At 42.5% G+C, this 18,370-nt stretch overlaps 1 protein-coding gene across 2 annotated transcripts in view; it reads right to left on the bottom strand.

Moving 5' to 3' along the window:
- Positions 1-18,370, bottom strand: part of DUSP16 (dual specificity phosphatase 16) — a 100,373-nt gene that overhangs the window by 38,208 nt on the left and 43,795 nt on the right. For both annotated transcript variants that reach the window (XM_054038699.1, XM_054038690.1), the window contains 2 exons: positions 9,143-9,736; positions 7,740-7,878 (listed from right to left, as the gene is read on the bottom strand). In XM_054038699.1, the coding sequence (XP_053894674.1) occupies positions 7,740-7,878; positions 9,143-9,373 (370 nt within the window). In that variant the 5' untranslated portion in view covers positions 9,374-9,736. The remainder of the gene's footprint in view (positions 1-7,739; positions 7,879-9,142; positions 9,737-18,370) is intronic.

An 18,370-nucleotide genomic window follows, 5' to 3' on the forward strand; every position in this document is an offset into this window, starting at 1 on the left:
ACTTCTATGAATCTGCAATGTTTCCACCTTGTTTAAATGAACTGCAGATCTACTCAGATCATTACAATTCATGCATTCCAGCTCAGCTAAACAGGGATGCCTGCAATTTTCCATTACATAAGTTCACGCAGCAGAGCTCAGTTAGGAACACTGCCATTTCAGCAGACATTTTTTTTCCTTACACTCTCCTGTTCTATCCCTTCACACAGATTTTTGTTGAGTTCTTAGCGCATATTATATATATAAGAACCAAATCCATTATATTACAGCAGTGAGTAGAAGGCTCCCAACCAGATCATGGCCCCATTGTCTGGGATGCTTCACAGCGCTCATCCTGGGGGCCTAGGCCAGCGCGTCCTATTTCTGTGTAGGGGTAACAGAGAGCATGCCCAGGAACTGTGTGCCAGAGAGGCCAAAAGAGACAGACTAAAGGGAAGCTTAAGAGCACATAGGTCTTTACCCAGGCTGTGCCAAAATTAAAAATGTCCTCAGGAAAATATTTTCAAATAGCAATCAGGCACCTATCATATGTGCCTTTGAAAATCTCCCCCTAATTCTATAACTCTTCACTCACATGAGTGGCCCTATTCATTTCAAAGATAGGTTACAATGACAGGCAGGATCTATACTGAGCTTTTTCTTAAGATTTCCTACTCTTGCACTACCGCAGATGCAGCTCCACCCGTGAGAAATGGTGGGAGCTCTAGTGTGAACTGAGTACAGTAGAACCTCAGAGTTATGAGCAAGAGACCGATCAACCACACCTCTTATTTAGAACTGGAAGTACTGGCAGCCGCAGAGACCAAAGAAAAGAGAGTGCAGCGCTGTGTTTAAATGTAAACTACTTAAAAAAAAAAGGGAAAAGTTTTGACATGGTAAGAAAACTGTTTCTGTGCTTTTCATTTAAATTCAGATGGTTAAAAGAAGCATTTTTCTTCTGCACAGTAAAGTCTCAAAGCTGTATTAAGTCAATGTTCAGTTGTAAAAGTTTGAAAGAATAACTATAATGTTTTGTTCAGAGTTACAAACAACTCCATTCCCAAGGTGTTCATAGCTCCGAGTTTCTACTGTACTAGTGTTTTTACTACTATCTCATCCAACTCTGCTCAGAACAAGTGTAGATGGTGGTAAAGATGCCAAAGGCCAAGCACATCTTGTTTACACAGTGTTACTGCCACCAATGGAGCTCTATGTGGCAAATGTTGAGAATAATCTGTGAAAACAAGGCCACAGAAAAGTTTTTTTGGCTCCATTTTTGTGTCTTGCATACAATTAAAATTAGTCTGAATTCTCTCTTTTTCTATTGAGATGGGGCAGGTCTAGGGAGAAAACGAACAGTTACTATGCACTGGCTGTAGCATAGAACATACTTAAAAAGATACTAACTCACTGACATGCTTTTGGTGACTATCACTGGAGTAACTATCAATAAATTCTCAGACCTTGAGAATGAAACTCACAGATGCTAACAATCCAGTTGGAGGAGTAGACTGAAGTCATAAGTGATGCTGGTAGAAAGGTCTATAGCTAAGATTGCCTGTCACTTCTCATTATAAAACGGTTATTCAGTTTCTTATAACTTTGTCAAACTTCAGCCATTCAGACTGAGCTTTTCCATGCCAGGCATACCTTGGGGTTTGTTTCGGGGAGGGGTATGGGGAGGGGAGGAGTCTTATCAAAAACAATTCAGCCATTTCTCAGCTGAGGGAAGAATAGACTGCTTTGCCCATTTTAAAAATAACCCTTAACTGTTTGAAAAGCTCTTGCACCTTCAGGCTTCAGAGCAGAGAACTGAAGTTTGAAGGGGGCTGGCCAGAAGAAAAGGATGAGCTTTTTGCTGTCCCTGGCCGGGGGGGAGAGCGGGGGGGGGAAGGGGGGGAAGAGAGGAAACTGTCCAATTTTGGTCAAGTTATAAGCTTCTGGGGGGGGGGGGGGGGAAGATGGTTAGAGTTTTGCAGCTAAATTCTCCAAAAATTTTATCTGCACTGGGCATGCTCCAGCTCCTGTCTGCAGCTAACTGCACATGTTCCCTCCCAGGGCTTCAGGGGCCAAGCAGGATTCTTGCAATTGCTCCATTTAACTGCTTGAGGCCAGTGTGGTGCCAGGCACCAGAACTGAAAGCAGAGAGACCATCTATCCTATGCTCCCAAATCTCTCCCAGTGGTGCCCATGCAACAAGGAGAAGGAGGAAGCTGCTTGGCTTGAATTCCAGAGGGGTGAGGAGCAGAAGAGTTAACACAACTAGATCACACTCCTCCAAAGAGCCTAAAATTGACCTATTGTTCCCAGGTGACATATTCTAGCAAATAGCTGTGAAACCCACTGGCAAAGCGCATCTCCATCCCACTCCATTAGTCTATGCACATAATAAAAGACTTATCTTCTAAGACTTAAACCATTACTCAAGTGGCAGGGGACAGCTCTGGGGAACTACAGATCCTGACCCTGATGATGATCTGTGTGTGCATGGGTGAAGGAGGTGTCCAATAATACATGGAGTCACACACTGAATGAAAAAAGATACAAAAATCTGTGAATTAATCCTGTGTAGTATCTAAGGCAGAGGTCCTATGGAAAAATAGTATGGGATCATGTAATTAGCTATTGTATCATAATGTATACGTACAAGGGGGCCCAAATTAGGGTTGCACAGGTAACCTTATTTCTGGCATTTCCTAGTTATGGAGTGCACCCTTAACATCCTTCTAATGTAGTGTTCTAGCACTAGTGTACATACGCTCTTATGCAAGTTTTCTATATCAGCCATACTCATGTTATGTGCAGTTGTAAGATGCCAGTTATAGTGCTACATGGGTTACTCCTGAGGGCATTTTTCACCAAAATATTAAAATCTGCGAACAATATTTTAAAATCCTGCACATTTTTTGTCAAAATAACACTACATAATCACACCAGTTTCAATTATTTTGGTAATTTATTTCAAAATACCTTTTACAGACGTATACTTGCTGACAATGCAGACATACACAAATTGCCCCAGGAGCAGAGTGTTAAAGGAACCCCTATGACAACCCACTTCCTGTTTCTCTGCCTCCTTCCCCTGCCCCACAAGCCCAGCAGCAGGACCCCCACAGCCAATACACCCAACCCCCCTCCCCGTCCCCCTCAGAGCTAAGCCACAGGACCTCCCCATCCCAGATACCTGCACGCTCTCCCCCTTGCCCAGAAACCCACACCCCCAACCCCCCCACAGTCCAGCCATAAGCCCCCCAGCTCAGACAACTGCTCTCCCCCTCCCTTCCCCCCGAACCCAAGGATCCTGATGGAGAAACAGTCTGATGCTCCAGGCTTGCATGGAGCTTCCTGCACACTGCCCTCTCCTTCCCTCAGTGCGCACTGGTAACTGCAGCTACCAGGAGCCTTCTATCTCCTTTTCCCTCCCCTCAGCAGTGTATGTGTGAGCTGAGCTGTGCTGGGTCCGGTGGCCCCTAGTGGTGGCTAGCAGCCCATTTCTGTAGGGGAAAGAAAATGCTGTGTGCAGAACGTTAATTTCTGCAAAATTCTGCATTGCGCAGAATTCCCCCAGGAGTAATGGGCGCATCAAATGCATGTGGCAGTTCAGTGACTGACAGAAGTAAAAGTGGCCCTTGAGACTTACCACCAAAATGGGCCCTATTGCTGCCACCCTTCCTTACCCAAAAGCAATCCCAATGAAGTAACTGGAACTATGTTTGTGTCAAAGGATTACATAATTAGGCCTGGATCTAGACATTTTTACATGTGTATAATGGATCTACTCCTGCAACAAGCAACACCACCTCAACAACAATAGTGGCTTTAAAAAAAGGTCTTGGCTAAGACACCGTCCACTTTTAAGAGGTAGGAACAGAATGTTCAAGTCACAAGTTGTTAGTTTTTTAAATCCTGATCCCATTTAAGTCAATGGGAGTTGTGCCACTGACTGCACTGGGAATAGGGATAAGCAGTGGGTGCCCATTTTTCAATATCGTGAGCACAGTATTAAATTTAAGAGCCAAAACAGATCTTTAGAATCCTAAGAATGTTGCCTACAAGATTAAGTGTTTTTACTGGGTCAAATCAAGGGTTTTAGCTAATAGTGTCCCTTTAAGGAGCTTTCCATCTGTAATTTCAATTAAAAGTAATCTTCAAGGGGGAGCGTGCCTTTATATTAAGCCTCAATTTAAAAAAACAAAACAAGAAAAAAAAACACCACCTCATTGAACACTCAGTCATGGGGATCAGTGAGATCACTCCCAAGAAGTCTATTAACGGTTGTTGAGACTTGGTTGTTTCCTCCCACAAAACACACTTATTTCAGGTCATTGTTGTAAATAAGCTACACAGTGATTAAGAAAAACCTTTAGACTTAAAGTTTTTCCTTTCTGCAAAGTGCAGTGACCCCTAAACTTGTTATTAGCCATAAATGTTATACAAGGATTTGTCATCAACTTGCTGAAAGAACAATTGTATCCAGTCTTCTACAGAGCAAGGCATCAGCAAGCTATTGCTTTTTTTTAAGCTAAATTGTACACTAATTTTTTTTTTTTTTTTAAACAGGCAAAAAGAGATTCATTCCTTTAGACTCATTCTTAAAATACTCTCAAGCAGGAAAGGCAACTTTTCTAAGATTACATTTCCTACTGTGGCCTAATCTATAGCCCTGTCCACCACTTGTGTAAGACTTGCTCCTTTTTTAGTTACAAACCTTCTATTAAAAATAAACAGAATTTTAGACTGGGCAAGATATTTTCCTACACAGATACTAAAAACAGAGGAAGTTGGATATAAAAGAAGGAAACTTGGCAATGAAGCAGTGTACTTTGAGTATACAAATAGTTATATCAATTTTTTTTTTCATAGTCGTTTCTTATTTGGCTCATCTTTCCTGAAATAGCACAGTTATTAATCTACTACATGTAGTAAATATTTCCACCTCTCAATTATGTTTATACTTTGCAACCACAAAAACCAGATTATCCCCACTTTACATGAGGGTGAATCTACAGCCTCACCTTCACTAAGAAAAGAGGTTTTTAAATACATGTTAAAGTATATATTGTCCTGTCTACACTAGGATAGTCACACATTAGCTGGTTGGGGCTCAACTTTAGTGAGGAGCCTAGGTTTACATTGATCAGCTAACACTAATAGTTTAGACCAGGCCAGGCAAGTTTTAATTTTAAACCCGTAACTAGCATGCCAATAATAAACATTTATTCCTAGGGAGGTCATGTTTACACAAGTGGGATTTGCCCTGGCCACGGAGAGTTGGGGTGCTTTCCCTCTGCACTATCACTCACTCGTCACCTAGACGTCACAGAAGAGTCTATGTGGCTGCTCTTTGGGGTCTTCTCCCCACGGAGATTAGGAGGCACATGGAGGATGTGGGTGGGAGCAGAGCAGGAGACTGAACATTCTCCCCTGCTCAGCACCCAGCTTTCCGTCCTTTTTTTTTTTTTTTAAAAAACACACACTGCTGTTTCCAAAGCAGTACTGAGTCCTACTGCACCTCCATCACAGCTGACACAAGCGATATCACCAGTAGGAAAACAACAACAGATGCACAGAGTGTCAATCGCCACAGAACTTAGGTGTCTTTTCCTCACTGATCCCATGACTGATCTCCCCACTCCCATTAGAGGATGATGGTTCCCTGAAAATGCTGGGAGGTGAGCCTCATGGAGTTTTCTCTGGCTGCCTCCTTCAGGTTCCTCTGCAGGTGATCTGTCACTTAGTTATTATGGAGCTGTATGGCATTTCTAGGAGTAAGAATTTGGTACGTCTTCCCTCTGGGTGCATTAAGTATGACTACTTTGTATTGTGGCATGATGCAACAGTCCAGTATATGTTAAAAAAAAAGGAAGCACCCTCAACATAGCCAGTTGGACAGGTTAGACACTTGTAACATTTGATCAGAAAAAGGATTTCATGATGTGGCATGAACTGCTTCTAACAAGTCCATTGTAAACAAAAACAGTTTCAATTTTAATAAAGCATTAGTCACATATCTCAGCATTTCTCAATAAATGTATCCAGTGCCCGGAGGGTAAAACTATTCCTGTTTACTGAGCTGAGGGGGTGGGGGGGGGTCTCATACACAAGAAGAATTATTTGGCTGTAGAGACTGAAACTAAAGCTCAGAAGTATAACTCTTTATAAGACAATCAAGAAGTAAAAACTAGTCTCCGAGCACTCAGACACAGTTAAAACAAGTCTACTCTGTGTCTGTGCATAGCTCCCACTGAAGTCAAATAACTATAACTTCATTTTGCTTCAAGCACTGGAGACTTTTCTCTGCATCAATAGCAACAGGCATTTAGTGGAGTTTCTCTCTGTTGGAAGATCTCCCTGAGATCCCCACACCCCACTTTCAAATTGCCAACTCTAATTTTCCTCAGTTTCTATCAGCAACCAAAGCAATTCACCACCACTGTTGGATGAAGTCACTGAAAAACCTCAAATGCAGCCTCCTGCTACAAGGAAACATTTCTTTAGAATTTCTTCCCTTTCCCCCTTCCCTCTGCATTCCATTTTCTTATAACCATTTTCTCCTTAATTTCTAGGCACTTTCCCCTTCCCAATGACTCAAGTAATTTCTTTGAGGGTTGTTGTTGTTTTTGGAGGGCAGGTTTCTAAAAATTTTCCTCCCCTGCCAAAGAAGCCCTGCAAACCTTTCTTTCAGCTCTCTTCTCCTTAGCCTACCAACTCTTCTCCTTAATCTGCCCAAGTGAAGGATGTGGGTTCTAGAGTAGGAGATACAAGCCGCATCTCCAAAAGCCGAGTGTGCTGTATCCACGGTGTTACTGACTCCTATTTGGCCCAGAGATCAAACTCAGTCCTATACTGATGTGTGTGCACCTCCTATTGGTCCACTTACCCTACACAGTCATTCCCCTCCTTTCATTGGAGTTACTTTCAATGGGTTATGTGGACTGCATCCAATACTACCTGTATGGCCCTGAGGATGTCACATGGGCTGCAGCTCTGTGCTGATTGGGCCGCAAGCGGCCCGCGGGCTGCAGGTTGAGAACCACTGCTAGATACAGTTCTCTCTTCCTCCCACCACTGGCTTCACTTTATCGTCCTTCACTTGGTATCACATGTGTGTCTGCTGCATTTTCTTCTGAATAGGAGAACCTGCTGCCCCTCCATTTCAACCCTCCCCCCATAAAACACCCCAAACAAAAACTAACCCTATATTATAGCGTCTCAGCTTTCTGTTTCTCAGAGAATTGAGAGCAGGGGAAAGGGGAGAGAACAGATTTAAAAACTACACAAGACTGAGAATATGGTGCTTGTTTCCACACAGTGTGGACATTTTAGTTCTATGCTCCGATTCAGCGATGGAGGGACATTCCTTCCCCCCTCCCGCCAAGTGTATACAAGGCTTTAAGAGCCAGGAACTGCATTCCTAAAGCTGCTTCAGGGTCAAATATAATCAGCATTTCTAGGTAAAAAGCCTAGGACCCAATTCTGATTTTACAGAGCCAGAATACTGTAAAGAGCCCTAGTGTAAACGGAAGTCAGGACCTTAAGCTTTATAGAGATGCTCGCATATGCAGCATATACATCTGCACATAGTACTGTCACTATTTTTAAACCCTACAGTTACATGTATAAACTGAAGTGAACTGACTACAGCAGGTTCAGTACAACACTTTTTTTAATACATGCAAAAAAGCAAAAAAAAGTGTGCACTCTCTCTACATATAAAGAATTACACCCTCCCTTGCTCAAGTGATTTTCTTGCATCCTACCTGAAAGCAGGTGTACAGAGTTGAAATTGTTCTCCAACTTGCCCAGTAGTACAGTAAGAAAGCATTCAGATGACAGAGAGGCAACATCCTTGGAACTTTGATCATATACCACCACCTCCTGCTTGCAATCAATCTCAATCTGAAAAGCAAATAATTGCAGATAAGGGAAAGGATAGGAAACCTTTCCCCTTACCAAACAGAATTAAGAGACCCTACATATTTACTGTACAGTGGTTCCAGTATCTGGATTTTACATACAGGTTTAAACAAAACTGACATTTTTAGACCTCTTATTAGACCTGACTGTACTGTATCTCTTCGGGGTTTAGTAAATGGAATATCTGATCAGGGCTGAAGCTTGTTGCATGAGGTTCATCCACTGGGCAAATCTAAGCCACTTTAAAAAAAAAGTTTACCTGAAATTAAGGTGTTTTGCATTCAAATGTAAAGCAACAAACCTTTAGTTTGGGAGAAGAAACTATTTATCTAACCAAAAGACCTTGAACTGCTACAAGTATATTTTATTACATCTATAAAATTTGATTAACTTTTTTGAAAATTAGACTTTCCAGATTACACCATGTATAAAATGTCAACCTGAGGCAAAAAGTTTTTGCAGACAGTCACTCTCTTCCCCTCCCGCCCCCCCCCCCCCAATCTTTTCTGCCCAACCCAAAATATTTTGGAAAAACATTAAACAGACCACTTAAATAAAATCCACAAATACATTCACGTAAGTTACACTTCAAATTCTCTCTCATTGGCCTAATTCTGAAATGCTTACCTTTTCAATCCAAACAAAAGATATTTCACAGTTACCCAGAATGGGTGGGTTTTTTCTAATTTACACATTTCCTCCCACAACATACAGGGAAACCCCTTAATAAGCAATCCTTGCTGCCTGAAAAAAGACCATCCCAAACAATCCTTGAAAGTATTAAATATAGTTCTCTTCCACATGTATAAGAAAACAACTTCCAACAACTGGATTTTTGTGTTGGTCTCTCGAGGGGCTCCTTACCATGGGATTCATTGTATTTCATACACCAAGATGTTTGAAGTTTAATTTGCAAAAACATATACTTGAAATATGAATTAACTACATATAAAGGACCATACTACATGAAAAACCCTTAAGAGGGCTATAGAAAAGCAAACTGATGGGGAGTTTTATTTGAGTAATCTTAAATTCTTAAACATTACTGTATCGCCTGTAGCATAATTTCACTAATATAGCTTATTTACTGTCGCTCCTGGGAAGTAGATAATAAAGTTGTGGAAGACTGCAGTTCACCATTACTCATTTCACTACAATGTAAGTTAATTTTATTTTAAAGGTTTACTTCCACACCACCTTAAAATAAAATAAAAAAAATAATAAAAAAGGCAAAAACCATCCTTACCTTGTGTTTTGCTGAATGCTGAATGAGTTCTGTAATCAACACTTTGTCCTGCTGCAGCCTCCGCTTCATAAGCTTGGAGCAGTTGATATTGATAGCATCCAAGATGTGGGACGTATTGTATTCCACAAAGGGACGGCTATCAATCAGTAGCAATTTTTCTGTGCCACTTTCCAGTAAAGCCACCAACCTCTCAGCAACCATGAGTTGAGTCCTGATCATCTCATCAGCCATGACAACAATAAGGCCTCTTTTACCACCTCCCTCTCTAATTTGCAGAGATGATGTAATGGCTATGTACTCAAAGGCTTAGCCACTCCATTGTACTGAAAGTGTATGAGGTCATGCTGGTAGTGACTGGCAAAAGAAAAGTTAAACCCATTTTCAGAAAGAGCCCTCCAAGTGAATGTCTCCTTCTGCTTCCAGTTGATGCGCTGTTACAAAGGACTCATTCCACAAAGCAGCCCCTCACATCTGATTCATCAGGAGACGACTATGGAGTAGCCATTTCACAATTCAAACAAAAGATGCTTTTGGGCTGCCGCTGCATGACATCATTCTTTACCTATGCTCCCAGCTTTGCACCGGACTGAGGGCCTAGAAGACAAAGAAAGAAAGAAAGAAGAAAAAAAAAAAAAAAGCACACTTGCAGTATACAGTATTTGACATTATCACAATCTAGCCCATGCTCTGTGGACATTACATTTTTAATATACACTTGAAACTTCACATTTTCTTTGCTGTACATTCCAAAGAGCTAGGGGTAATATCTGGAAGTGTGGGCTCGGACTCTTTTCTGGCTCTACTCCAACTATCCCGGCTGTACAATTACCCTGTTGGGGCAAATACAGTCAGTCTTAACTGAAGAATTTTGTTGCCACTGAAACAATCTCTTTGTAAGACTGTGCATTAGAATAGAATTATGCGACCCTGCTCTAATCAGTGGTGTTCCTGTTCAAAGTACTCCTGTTCTTTTTGCGGATACAGACTAACACGGCTGCTACTCTGAAATCTTCTAGGTGTGTTGCAGCAGATTTAGTGAGAAGATCTACAATTTATTAGGGAAATGTAAGAGCTCGATGCTTTGAAAAGGATTTTTTGTGCACTGTCTTTCTTGAAAATTTCACCTTAAGGTGAGGGCAAAAATTTGAGTGGAAATTATCAGGAGCTAAAATGGAATATCGTCTCCCCTAGTTGGAGAATGTGGGTGAAGAGAACACACGAGCAACATGCTGCCTTCAGGACCCAAACTTTTTGATTTATCATTCAACATACAGTACCAATTACATAAATCTTGTCTACGCTAGAGAAATTCACCGTGCTAAGCCCTGTTTGTTCAGTCTAATTGGAGCACTTGTGAGAGGTGTGTTACAAACAGTTTACATGCATGCTAAATACCATTTGGAGGGGACTTCAGCAGAGCTAAATACTGACTTAACCTGAACCAATCCAGCTTAAACAGTTTTAGTGCCAGAGTGGTGGACAAACTAGATGAAATGGTTCAACTTGTCCTCCCAACACAGTCAATCAGTTGCTTTTTGAAGTCTCCCAGAGGGCACTGCTTCTGGAACCTGTGGGATATGTACTCAGAGGGCAGAGCAACCGACACAGTTTAGGGTTAACAAACAAGGGCAAACCTGCCAGAAATTCAGCATGGCTAGCAGGACCACAAAGGGCATGACTATACTGAAATTAAAAACCCACAGCTTGAACTAAGGGGCTGTTTAATCGCAGTGTAGATGTTCAAGTCCCAGAGCTCAGGCTGCAGCCTGAGCTTGAATGTCTACACTGCAATTAAACAGCCCCTTAGCCCGAGCCAGCTGGCATGGGCTCTCCACAGGTGTCTAATTGCAGTGTAGACATATCCAAAATGAACCATTTGTTTTTAAATCTGTGCAATATATCCTTCTCAGATACAAGTGGTTGCATTCTCTGGTTTATATGTGGTTCTGCAGTGTAGTGCTGCTGTTTTCTGTTGTTTAGGGAAATGTCTTGTATGTAAAACTGAAGTATCGCTTTGACACAAAGCAAAGTACAAATCCAGCAGCTCTGTCATGTCAACTAGCTATAGCCTAGGCTTGTAGCATCTGACCTGCAAACAAGCAATCTTAATTTGCTAGTGGTTGTACCAGACTGATGATACACGAGCAGGATAATCCAACCAGCAGGATTGGTAGAGAAAAGGAGCAGAGGGAAGAGGTTTTAAAAAAAAAAAAAAAAAAAAAAAAATTTGAAATCCCCATAACGATCAGTCTCTTAGGGCAGAGGTGGGCAAACTACGGCCCACAGGCCACATCTGACCCACAGGGCCATCCTGTCCGGCCTCTGAACTCCCAGCTGGGGAGGCTACTCCTCAGCCCCCCCCTTTCTGTCCCCCCCGCAGCCTCAGCACACTGCGCCGCCAGCACTCTGGCCCACCGCTCCTGCCGGGCAGTGAGGTGGTGTGGCTGGCTCTGGCATGGTAAGGGGGCGGGGGATTCCAGGGGGCAGTCAGGGGACATGGAGCAGGGGGCGGTTGGATGAGGCGGAGGGTCTGAGAGGGGGCGGTCAGGGGACAGGGAATGGGAGTGGGGGTTGGATAGGCGTAGAATCCCAGGGGGCTTGTCAGGAGCTGGGGGTGTGGATAGGGGTGGGGGAGGTCAGGGGACTGGGAGCAGGGGGGTTAGTTAGGGGGGTGGGGCTCTGGGGGGCAGTTAGAGGCAGGGGCGGTGAGGGGACAAGAAGTGGGGGGGGAGGTTGGATGGGTCAGAGGTTCTGAGGGGGGCAATCAGGAGGCGGGACGTGGGAGGGGGCAGATAGGGGGCGGGGGCCAGGCTGTTTGGGGAGGCACAGGACTTCCCTACCCGGCCCTCCATACAGTGTTGCAACCCCAATGTCGCCCTCGGGCCAAAAAGTTTGTCCACCCCTGTCTTAGGGGGATACAAATTAAGCATTGAAACATTTCTATAAACTTCAAATCACTAATTTGGGGGGGGGGGGGGAGGAAGCAGGGGGGGGGGGAATTGAAATTTAATACACAATGCACATGCAAAGATAAAGAGGCTTTGAACACAAACCCATCTGCAATACTAAAGTTGTTGGATTTTTTTTAAAGAAAAATCTTACCTCAAATTTCTTTTAGTGGTCATCTAAATCTACCCATAATACATCCAGGGTAGAACACATATCTCTTACAGCCCTAATCCTGAACTACAAAACAGTGCTGAGATAGGGATGGGCCTGCAGACTTCTCAGGGCAGAATCAGGGTCTAAAGTAGCACATGCACCTTGGTCTGCAAGCATAACACAACACGGGTTCCAATTGTGTAAGGTGGTGAGTGCTTTTAAATCCCACTGATTACAAGTGGAATTAAAGGAGCTCAGCACCCTGCAGGAGGCACTTAACACCTTGCGGAGTCAAGTCTGAAGAAAACAACATCTTCATTGTGATAAGCTCATGAATTCAAATTAATTCAGAAATGGTTGTATACATGGCTTCTGTTATAGTAACAGGTCATTTGTGTTTAGCAGTGGGAAATCCCACAGCAGTAGGTGTTCTATTAATTAGATAATTATTCTTCAAACACATCCACCCCCATCCCATATATCTAAGCTCTATTCAGAAAAGTGAACAAGGTTCATTCTGACAGAAAGAGTTAGTCTTAAAACACACACACACACACACACACACACAAAACCCTAGGATAAATAACTTGTTTCATGTTTTAAAGAGAACAGCGTTGCATTTACCAGCACAAGAAAAATGCCAGACTTTTACATAAGCAGTCACTGGGTTGATAAAATGTTGTTCATCTATTTGCCAAGACCCTACTGCTTACTGGCAAGTTGCCACCATTTCTATTCAGACCTAGTGAAATACATATTTCTCCAGAGGCCAAAATAAGTAGTGGGGAAAATTACAACAGCAGACGTTTAGGAACTAGTGAAATCCTATCTATGCAATCTGACTGGCAGATGCTTTTCCTAAATAGAATATTCACTATTAAGTACACGCTTATTTTAAAAGTAGGCTGAAGGGAATAAAAAAAGCTAAACTAGTTAACAGGCTTTAAACTATCTAGTTATAAAAGAACAAAGCATGGCTGGAACTTGTTAGCCTAGTGAGTTATGCCTAATTTCTAAAACCAGCAAGAAAAAAAATATTTGTAGATTTTTATTAATATATTGTACCCTGAATTTTGGATTCACCTCTCTGTACCCAGACATTCTAGAGCCTGATCCAAAGGCTGATGAAGTCAATGGGTGCCTTTCCACTAACTACAATGGGATTTGGATGATGCCCTTACTGAGATAGACCTTCTGCTTGGATAAGTAACGGGCTGAGTTTAAGTCTGAATAACAAGAAGAAATACAGTAGGTAAGAAGTTTCATGAACTTTCAACATTCTTAATTTTACTGATTTACAAATGTTTAAAAACATTCCTTCAGAAAAGGATTATTAATTAAGTTAGGAGGCTATGAAAAAGAAAAATATTCCCAAGCAATTTATTCCATCTTGCTGACTCAGTCAGCCCCTTCTCTCAGTGTGAGTTTTTCTAAAGCCACAAATTCTTCTTAAAGACCCAAAAAATCTGATAGTAAGGACTCCCCTCCACCCCCCCCTTTTTTTTTAAATTTATTAAATAAAGAGGCATGTCTCTCGGAGTCCTTTTAGTACATTTTCTAATACAGTTTTGTAATCTGCAAACTTCTGGCTGTGTTTACATAGTAGTAATTTGAATGTTACAAGCACTTTGACTTTAGTTTTGTCTCATTTGTATGGCTGCCAGTTTCACGTACTAAATTGCATCATGGAGTGACTCACTGTCAATTAGTTGTGCTCCACTGCAACATAAGTGACAACGTCATCAGGCTGCACTTAATTGCAGTGTCATAAGCAGGCCATTATATTGCTGATCTTTGGACCAGGAAACATCTTAGAAAATCCAAGTTACAGGATGATCACAGGTATTGAAGTTAGCTGGAACTACAAAACATCAGCCAGTTATGAGGATGTTGCATTAAGTTGTCAACATGGAAGGTCACCATACTGTGACAGATTTCAGAGTAGCAGCCGTGTTAGTCTGTATTCGCAAAAAGAACAGGAGTACTTGTGGCACCTTTGAGACTAACAAATTTATTTGAGCATAAGCTTTCATGGGCTACAGCCCACTTCTTCGGATGCATAGACTGGAACATATAGAAAGGAGATATATATACACATACAGAACATGAAAAGGTGGAAGTAGCCATATCAACTCTAAGAGGCTAATTAATTAAGATGAGCTATAACCAGCAGGAGAAAAAAAAACTTTTAGAGTGATAATCAAGATGGGCCATTGCAGACAGTCGACAAGGGGTGTGAGAATACTTAACCTGGGGGAAATAGATTCAAGCGATTTTTTTTCCTCCTGCTGATTGTAGCTCATCTTAATTAATTAGTCTCTTACAGTTGATATGGCTACTTCCACCTTTTCATGTTCTGTATATATATATATATATATATATATATATATATATATATATATATATATCCCCATCCTTACTATATGTTCCAGTCTAGGCATCCGAAGAAGTGGGCTGTAGCCCACGAAAGCTTATGCTCAAATAAATTTGTTAGTCTCAAAGGTGCCACAAGTACTCCTGGTCTTTTTACCATACTGTGAGTTTTTCCTCACAAATAAATTGGGATGTCCAACATTGCTTATTAGTTACTACTTATTTGAAAGATAAATAATAAATAGTATTTAATAATAATAAAAACAAAAGGAAAAAACAATTTGAAATTTAGTCAAGAAAAAAAAAAAAAAAAAGAAAAAGAAAAAAAGTCAGAGTGACTGTTTTATACACCTGCCCCGGAGTTCTTCTGGCAATTTTTATGGGTTTTACAGGGTTTTTTTGTTTGTTTTTAAGTGTCTGCCCATGTAACCTAAATTTGCAGCCCTTCAGCATATGTACGACTCAGGTTTTCAATTCCATGATCACATATCATTCACCCCTCCCCATAGAACCCTTCCCTCATTCCGTGAGCAGGTTGAATGCACAAGGAGGCAGAATTAAGGTTGCACAGACAATTGTAAATCTGACATCTAACTTTCTAGTGCTGGTCTTTGCAACCAAAGTACTCCAGTTTTTAATACTGCATTTTAAAACACTTCAGATTAACTTCTACCACTTTCTAGAAGAATTCTTTGAGTCAGAGTTGTGAAGTTTCTTTCCTCCCCTAAAATGTATACCCATTCACAAAATCTCAGCCTCTCTCAAAGGCCCCAAATTAAAACAACTATTCTGGCCAAAGTGGATTCCTTTTAAAAAAGTGCTCCTTCTGATTTCAGCTGATTCTTTAAGCGAGGAGAAGCGAGTACTGTAAGGACTGATCTTGTGATCTCCACAGCATTTCCAGCATAGGTAGTAAAGTACGTAAATTGAACCTGGGTTTGTTGCATAGCAATGGCACTACCTGAACACTACTCATGTTAATAATAGTTTACTACTTCAGCAAAAGAACTAGGAAGTATTTTCCACTGCATGCATCCGATGAAGTGGGTTTTAGCCCACGAAAGCTTATGCTTAAATAGATTTGTTAGTGTCTAAGGTGCCACAAGTACTCCTTGTTCTTTTTGCTGATACACACTAACACAGCTACCACTCTGAAACCTTTACTACTTCAGTGATGCCTGCTATACCAGGTACTGCCGTGCTGCCGGCTCTAAACGATACCTCTTTACTGAAGTGACAAGGTTCCACTGAAATGTTGGTACTAAAGCTTCTGTATTACTCTGAGGAGATCTGAAAATGTAGGCACCCCACGTGAGAGAGACTCAACTTTCAGAATGCTGGTACTCATTTCCAGAAAAAACCCCAAACCCACACACAAAGCGAAGCTGCTTAAAGTACATCACATCAGATACCCAAACCCCACCCCCAAAATTGCTCATGTGGTAGAACTGTGTAAGGAAGACATTTCAAAATGATGGTTTTAAAAAAAAAAAAGAGTGGATTTTCTCCTGTTGCTGTTTGCAAAAAGATTAAAAAAAAAAAAAAAAAATCTGAGGTTTAGTCTTGGTCATAGACCCAAACAAAATAATATATGGGCAGAGGTCAAGCATCTATAGGTCATAGGATAAATTCTACTTTCTGCAACCTGTTTTACAAGTTCTCTTCTATCCACGTGATCAATAGCATTCTAAAGAGATTATCTGGAGACTGAACAAGACATTCTCAAGGCAAAAACCTTTGCTGTTTAAGCAAAACTGCATCAGAATCAAGTTTCAAATTATGGGCCATTTACCAACTAGAGGTCTCCCCACACTGACCACAAAAAAAGGGAAACAAAATTGTTCTGGAAAGGAGTCTATTACCCATACAGTTGGAGCTATATTGCAATTCAAGACCAACAGAACAACAGTAAACAGCTAGATCTAATTGTTACCTACCAGTAGTGAGAAGCTATATGTATGTAGGGGAGGGATGGATAATTTACAGTGAGAAATGGGGCATAATGGATCCTGCTCACAGTGAAGTCCTGTGGGGACACCCCCATCAACTTCAATCAATAATGGAAGACCAAACCTATTAACTCTATAGGCCAGCTGCGTAAAATAACAGAAAGTCTGTATGTCACGTACATAACTCATGCTAACAAGTTGTGGTTCTCCATTTCCTCCCTAGTACCTAGACCAAAGGTGGGCAAACTACGGCTTGCAGGCCACATCCAGCCCGGGGGACCGTCCTGCCTGGCCCTTGAACTCCCGGCCGTGGAGGCTGTCCCCAGCCCCTCCCCCGCAGCCTCAGCTCGCCGTGCCATCAGTGCTCTGGGCTGCGAATTCCTTCCGGGCAGCATGGCTGCAAGAGCTGCCAGGGTGTAGCGTATTAAATTGCTCCCAGTAGGAATGTGCTACTTATGGAGCACCAGGACTGGCAGCTGTAAATAGTACACCATAAGTAGCACATTCCTACGGGGAGCAATTTAGTACACTACATGTGAGGAGGGAAGGATGTGCCTCCCCAAACAACCTGGCCCCTGCCCCCTATCCACCTCCTCCCACTTCCCGCCGCCTGACTCCCGACCCATCCAACCCCCTCCCCCCCCGCTCCTTGTTCCCTGACCAGGACCCCCCGGTTTCCCCACAGGATCCCACCCCCTATCCAATACCCCCTGCTCCCTGACCCCTATCCAACGCCCCCATCCCCTGACTGCCTCCCCCCCGAACCTCCACCCCATCCAACTGCCCCCCGATCCCTGTCCCCTGACCGCCCGCAACTCTCCCACACCCACTCCCCACCCCTTTACCATGCCGCTCAGAGCACCAGGACTGGCAGCTGTAAGTAGTACACCTAGGGTGACCAGAAAGCAAGTGTGAAAAATCGGGACGGGGGGTAGGGGGTAATAGGTGCCTATATAAGAAAAAGCCCCCAAAATCGGGACTGTCCCTATAAAATCGGGACATCTGGTCACCCTAAGTACACCATAAGTAGCACATTCCTACAGGGAGCAAATACAATACACTACACCGGCCCTCCATACATTTTCGGAACCCTGATGTGGCCCTCGGGCCAAAAAGTTTGCCCACCCCTGGCCTAGACCACGCAGAAGGGATGTCTATACTGCAGCCGGAAAGTGAGCCCCCCAGCTCGGATAGACAAACTCATACTAGCTCCAATGGGAGCTACAGCGCTAAAAACAGCAGCAGCATGGGCATTGTGGCTCAGGAGACAGGTTGGGGTCTCAAGCCCATCCAACTCCCCAATCTGAGTTTGTGTGGGCTAGCCCAAGTCTCTGCTGGAGCCACAACGTCCATACTGCAGTGTAGATGAACCCATAGACTCATGCTCATGTTTTTACACCTACAGACCCTGGGTTCAATAACTGCAGATGACCCAAGCAGCACCATTGTTACTCAGACTCACCTCTTAAGAGCACAAAAACGGCCATACTGGGACAGACTAATGGTCCATCTAAGTATCCTGTCTCGGACAGTGGCCAGTGCCAGATGCTTCAGAGAGAATGAATACAACAGGACAACTTAAGATTTAAGATCAACACAGAGCATGGGGAAAAAAAAAAAAAAAAAATAGGTTTTACACTACCCCAGTAGGGCATTCTAAATTGGTCTAATGGTAAAGAGCAGTGAGGAAGACAATGAGATAGAGAGGACCTCAAGTAAAAATTTTCAAAAGCATCTCAGGCCCACAGAACCAAAGTACTATTTTCAAGAGTGACTTAGGCACTTGTGAAAGTTTTATCTCTGT

Source organism: Malaclemys terrapin, chromosome 1 (genome assembly GCF_027887155.1).
Source record: "Malaclemys terrapin pileata isolate rMalTer1 chromosome 1, rMalTer1.hap1, whole genome shotgun sequence".
NCBI lineage: Eukaryota > Metazoa > Chordata > Testudines > Emydidae > Malaclemys > Malaclemys terrapin.